Source organism: Hyla sarda, chromosome 8, assembly GCF_029499605.1.
Source record: "Hyla sarda isolate aHylSar1 chromosome 8, aHylSar1.hap1, whole genome shotgun sequence".
Taxonomy (NCBI): Eukaryota; Metazoa; Chordata; class Amphibia; order Anura; family Hylidae; genus Hyla; species Hyla sarda.
The window spans coordinates 224887819-224894195 of record NC_079196.1 but is presented as its reverse complement, the minus strand read 5'-3'; the positions used below and the strand labels follow the sequence as shown (position 1 = coordinate 224894195).

General features: G+C 48.5%; 1 protein-coding gene across 1 annotated transcript in view; it reads right to left on the bottom strand.

Annotated features, from left to right (window-relative positions):
• LOC130285348 (uncharacterized) overlaps positions 1 to 5198 on the bottom strand; it is a 20456-nt gene extending 15258 nt beyond the window's left edge. The window contains exons 1-5 of the mRNA XM_056536707.1: positions 4932 to 5198; positions 1022 to 1133; positions 556 to 649; positions 417 to 471; positions 1 to 111 (exon numbers count right to left, since the gene is read on the bottom strand). The exon at positions 1 to 111 is cut by the window's left edge and continues 30 nt beyond it. Of these exons, the coding sequence (XP_056392682.1) occupies positions 1 to 111; positions 417 to 471; positions 556 to 649; positions 1022 to 1133; positions 4932 to 5049 (490 nt within the window). The 5' untranslated portion in view covers positions 5050 to 5198. The remainder of the gene's footprint in view (positions 112 to 416; positions 472 to 555; positions 650 to 1021; positions 1134 to 4931) is intronic.
• Positions 5199 to 6377: the final 1179 nt, after the last annotated feature.

The window sequence follows — 6377 nt, the reverse complement described above, 5'->3', positions numbered from 1 at the left end:
ATGGATACTTCATGTCGCCATCAACCAGCCCCGGGGTGTCCACAAAGGTCACCAGGTTGAACTTTTTCTGCCGCGACGTGGAGATCTCTGTGCACAGGTATTCAGACACCCCTGTGGGACGAGGAAAGACACACTATGGCATTAGTCTGTACATTTTTGTAAAACTACAACTCCCAGCATGCCCGGACAGCCTTTGGCTGTCCGGGCATGCTGGGAGTTGTAGTTTTGCAACAGCTGGAGGCACCCTGGTTGGGAAACACTGGCCGTTGGCTGTCAGGGCATGCTGGGAGTTGTAGTTTTACAACATCTGGAGGTTCCCAGTTTGGAAACCACTGTCCTGTGGGGGTAAAAAGTGAAAGCAGCAGAGACACCAGGGGGCGCCCTGCGTCACGTCACATTGTGTGGGGTCTCCGTACCTTGGAAGGACTGCAGGGGCTTGAAGTGAGGGTACAGGTGAAGGGTGGCATCGCCCTGTGGAAGAGGTCAGAAGTAAAATGAAGAATCTTCCGGGACCCCCAGTATACATCACACGCCCCCCCCCCCCCCCCCACTTACCGTCAGAGACTCCCTTTTGCGGCCGCTTGTGATGAACGCAAACCCTTGAGTTTCTATGGCGACACCGGTGCGCTGGATGTGCTCCTCAATGTACCTGCGCGGAAGAGAGAGAACATGAGACCCCGCAGGGGCAATCACATCAGCAATGGGGGCGTCCGTAAAAAAAATACTGGACCCCCCCAGTAAAAAAAATGTACTGTATATTCTTCTGGAAACTGAAGGGACCCTAATAAAGTCAATGGTGTCTGGTGTGTTACAGACCTGTGGCGATATATATATATATATATATATATATATATATATATATATATATTTGTTCTGCTCCTATGATAAAGCAGGAAAAAAAATAAAAAAAAAATAAAACCATGGCGTGAACCCGGCTGTATCCCCTGTAATTCAGTATTTAGCCCCATACATGGAGAGGAGGTATGTGAGGGGGATACAGGGCGGTCACACGGCCCCTCACCAGTTGATGAAGCTGCTCTTCCCGGCCGAGTGATTCCCCATTAACATCACGGTGATCTTCTTCCTTGGAGGCAGAAAGGTGAGGCCCAGGTGGGCGGCCAGAGCGATGAGACCTGCGGACAAGAGGAGCCGATATTACAGGATATATACAGGGGGGGGGGGGGTGCACCTGGGGATATATCCATAGTCAGGGGGGGGGGGGGGAGAAGATACACCCGGGAAGATTATATGTACACACAGCCACGTATACAAGGGCTCCAGGTGTACATACACAGCCACGTATACAAGGGCTCCAGGTGTACATACACAGCCACGTATACAAGGGCTCCAGGTGTACATACACAGCCACGTATACAAGGGCTCCAGGTGTACATACACAGCCACGTATACAAGGGCTCCAGGTGTACATACACAGCCACGTATACAAGGGCTCCAGGTGTACATACACAGCCACGTATACAAGGGCTCCAGGTGTACATACACAGCCACGTATACGAGGGCTCCAGGTGTACATACACAGCCACGTATACGAGGGCTCCAGGTGTACATACACAGCCACGTATACGAGGGCTCCAGGTGTACATACACAGCCACGTATACGAGGGCTCCAGGTGTACATACACAGCCACGTATACGAGGGCTCCAGGTGTACATACACAGCCACGTATACGAGGGCTCCAGGTGTACATACACAGCCACGTATACGAGGGCTCCAGGTGTACATACACAGCCACGTATACGAGGGCTCCAGGTGTACATACACAGCCACGTATACGAGGGCTCCAGGTGTATATACACAGCCACGTATACGAGGGCTCCAGTATATACACAGCCACGTATACGAGGGCTCCAGTATATACACAGCCACGTATACGAGGGCTCCAGGTATATACACAGCCACGTATACGAGGGCTCCAGGTATATACACAGCCACGTATACGAGGGCTCCAGGTATATACACAGCCACGTATACAAGGGCTCCAGGTATATACAGACACGTATACAAGGGCTCCAGGTATATACAGACACGTATACAAGGGCTCCAGGTATATACAGACACGTATACAAGGGCTCCAGGTATATACAGACACGTATACAAGGGCTCCAGGTATATACAGACACGTATACAAGGGCTCCAGGTATATACAGACACGTATACAAGGGCTCCAGGTATATACAGACACGTATACAAGGGCTCCAGGTATATACAGACACGTATACAAGGGCTCCAGGTATATACAGACACGTATACAAGGGCTCCAGGTATATACAGACACGTATACAAGGGCTCCAGTATATACAGACACGTATACAAGGGCTCCAGTATATACAGACACGTATACAAGGGCTCCAGTATATACAGCCACGTATACAAGGGCTCCAGTATATACAGCCACGTATACAAGGGCTCCAGTATATACAGCCACGTATACAAGGGCTCCAGTATATACAGCCACGTATACAAGGGCTCCAGTATATACAGCCACGTATACAAGGGCTCCAGTATATACAGCCACGTATACAAGGGCTCCAGTATATACAGCCACGTATACAAGGGCTCCAGTATATACAGCCACGTATACAAGGGCTCCAGGTATATACAGCCACGTATACAAGGGCTCCAGGTATATACAGCCACGTATACAAGGGCTCCAGGTATATACAGCCACGTATACAAGGGCTCCAGGTATATACAGCCACGTATACAAGGGCTCCAGGTATATACAGCCACGTATACAAGGGCTCCAGGTATATACAGCCACGTTTACAAGGGCTCCAGGTATATACAGCCACGTATACAAGGGCTCCAGGTATATACAGCCACGTATACAAGGGCTCCAGGTATATACAGCCACGTATACAAGGGCTCCAGTATATACAGACAGGTATACAAGGGCTCCAGTATATACAGACACGTATACAAGGGCTCCAGTATATACAGACACGTATACAAGGGCTCCAGGTATATACAGACACGTATACAAGGGCTCCAGTATATACAGACAGGTATACAAGGGCTCCAGTATATACAGACACGTATACAAGGGCTCCAGTATATACAGACACGTATACAAGGGCTCCAGTATATACAGACACGTATACAAGGGCTCCAGTATATACAGACACGTATACAAGGGCTCCAGGTATATACAGACACGTATACAAGGGCTCCAGTATATACAGACACGTATACAAGGGCTCCAGGTATATACAGACACGTATACAAGGGCTCCAGTATATACAGACACATATACAAGGGCTCCAGTATATACAGACACGTATACAAGGGCTCCAGGTATATACAGACACGTATACAAGGGCTCCAGTATATACAGACAGGTATACAAGGGCTCCAGTATATACAGACACGTATACAAGGGCTCCAGTATATACAGACACGTATACAAGGGCTCCAGGTATATACAGACACGTATACAAGGGCTCCAGTATATACAGACAGGTATACAAGGGCTCCAGTATATACAGACACGTATACAAGGGCTCCAGTATATACAGACACGTATACAAGGGCTCCAGTATATACAGACACGTATACAAGGGCTCCAGTATATACAGACACGTATACAAGGGCTCCAGGTATATACAGACACGTATACAAGGGCTCCAGTATATACAGACACGTATACAAGGGCTCCAGGTATATACAGACACGTATACAAGGGCTCCAGTATATACAGACACATATACAAGGGCTCCAGTATATACAGACACGTATACAAGGGCTCCAGGTATATACAGACACGTATACAAGGGCTCCAGTATATACAGACAGGTATACAAGGGCTCCAGTATATACAGACAGGTATACAAGGGCTCCAGTATATACAGACACGTATACAAGGGCTCCAGTATATACAGACACGTATACAAGGGCTCCAGTATATACAGACACGTATACAAGGGCTCCAGTATATACAGACAGGTATACAAGGGCTCCAGTATATACAGCCACGTATACAAGGGCTCCAGGTATATACAGACACGTATACAAGGGCTCCAGTATATACAGACACGTATACAAGGGCTCCAGGTATATACAGACACGTATACAAGGGCTCCAGGTATATACAGACACGTATACAAGGGCTCCAGGTATATACAGACACGTATACAAGGGCTCCAGGTATATACAGACACGTATACAAGGGCTCCAGGTATATACAGACACGTATACAAGGGCTCCAGGTATATACAGACACGTATACAAGGGCTCCAGTATATACAGACACGTATACAAGGGCTCCAGTATATACAGACACGTATACAAGGGCTCCAGTATATACAGACACGTATACAAGGGCTCCAGGTATATACAGACACGTATACAAGGGCTCCAGGTATATACAGACACGTATACAAGGGCTCCAGGTATATACAGACACGTATACAAGGGCTCCAGGTATATACAGACACGTATACAAGGGCTCCAGGTATATACAGACACGTATACAAGGGCTCCAGTATATACAGACACGTATACAAGGGCTCCAGTATATACAGACACGTATACAAGGGCTCCAGGTATATACAGACACGTATACAAGGGCTCCAGGTATATACAGACACGTATACAAGGGCTCCAGTATATACAGACACGTATACAAGGGCTCCAGTATATACAGACACGTATACAAGGGCTCCAGGTATATACAGACACGTATACAAGGGCTCCAGTATATACAGACACGTATACAAGGGCTCCAGTATATACAGACATGTATACAAGGGCTCCAGTATATACAGACATGTATACAAGGGCTCCAATATATACAGACATGTATACAAGGGCTCCAATATATACAGACATGTATACAAGGGCTCCAGTATATACATACATATATATATACACAAGGGCTCGCACGCTGCTCCCCTCCCCCAGCTCCTCTCACCGTTCTCCGGGTCGGTGTACAGGTTGTGACAGTCCCTCAGGATCTTCTCATTCACGGACACGGCTCCGGCCATGGAGTCGGCATTGGCGGCCGCCCGCACCTTCACCTTCCCGGACATGTTCCCCGCTCTGAGCCCCGCACACCACCGGAGCCGGCTTCTATCACTACACACGGCGGGCAGACAGCCGGGACTTGTAGTCCGCGCACTAAGGTTTCCTCATGTAAACCAGAACGTGACGTCACCCGGCCACACTACAAATCCCAGGGTGCTCCGCTCCGCTGATGTGGCCTGACGGGCGACGTGTCAATATCATAGAGTCCTTAAAGCGACAGCACTGGAGGTAGACTTCCGGTCTTAGCGGAAGTCTCGCATCCGCCATGTTTTTTGTGGGTATTTCAACTTGCTTAGCCTATAATATATATATATCAGTATGAAATTATAGGCTCATGTTATATTGATTTCTATTATATATGCGTAGTATAATACAAGATGGAGGGAATAACATGGATTATCTGGTGACAATGGGGGAAGCAAGTGTCCAGTCAATTCTTTAAGTCAGTGTTTTCCAACCAGGATCCCTCCAGCTGTTGAAAAACTACAACTTCCAGTATGCCTGGACAGCCTAAGGCTGTCCGGGCATGCTGGAACTTTTATTATTGCAACAGCTGGAGGCACACTGGTTGGGAACCACTGCTTTTATGTGGAAGCAGGAGAATGAGCAAGAGTAATGATCATAGACTGTGACCAAACCAGTTGTGTAGACTCCAGGGTCAGATCATCTCCAAAACGTCCTGCTGTTATTGATAGAAAGGTGTCCGATCACACAGGACATCACAGCTTGGTGTATATGGGGCCCCGCAGACCGGTCAGAGCCCATGTGACCCCTGTCCACCCATAAAAGTCTCTATAATGGGCACCAAAGCCTCAGAACTGGAGCAAAGGAAGAAGACACCTGTTCTAATGGATGATGTTCTCCATCGTGTGGATGGCCGGGTGCTGGCGGGATGTGGTTGACAATGTTCTGCTGGAGACCTTGTGTCCTGGCATCATGTGGATGTTAGACGTCGCATATATCTCTACCTTCCTTGTGGTCGCTTGTGTTTTTGTTAGTCCTATCTCTGGTAGGACAAGTGATAAAACCACCTTAAAGGAGTACTCCGGGATAGGAAAATTGCCCGTCATACTGCCGGCAGTAAAAAAAAATAAAGAGGTACATACCTTCCGTCGCTCCCCCGATGCCTCCGGTAACCCGCTCCAGCCTCCACCGCGATCTGGTTGCCGGTGGTCGGCGACTCATCCTGCACTCAGCCAATCACAGGCCGCAGTGAAGTCCCGCCTCGGCCAGCGATAGGCTGAGCAGCAGTGTGACCTTTTTTGGCCCCGGCAGCAGGTGCACCTATCGCTGGCCGAGGCGGGACTTCACTGCGGCCTGTGATTGGCTATGT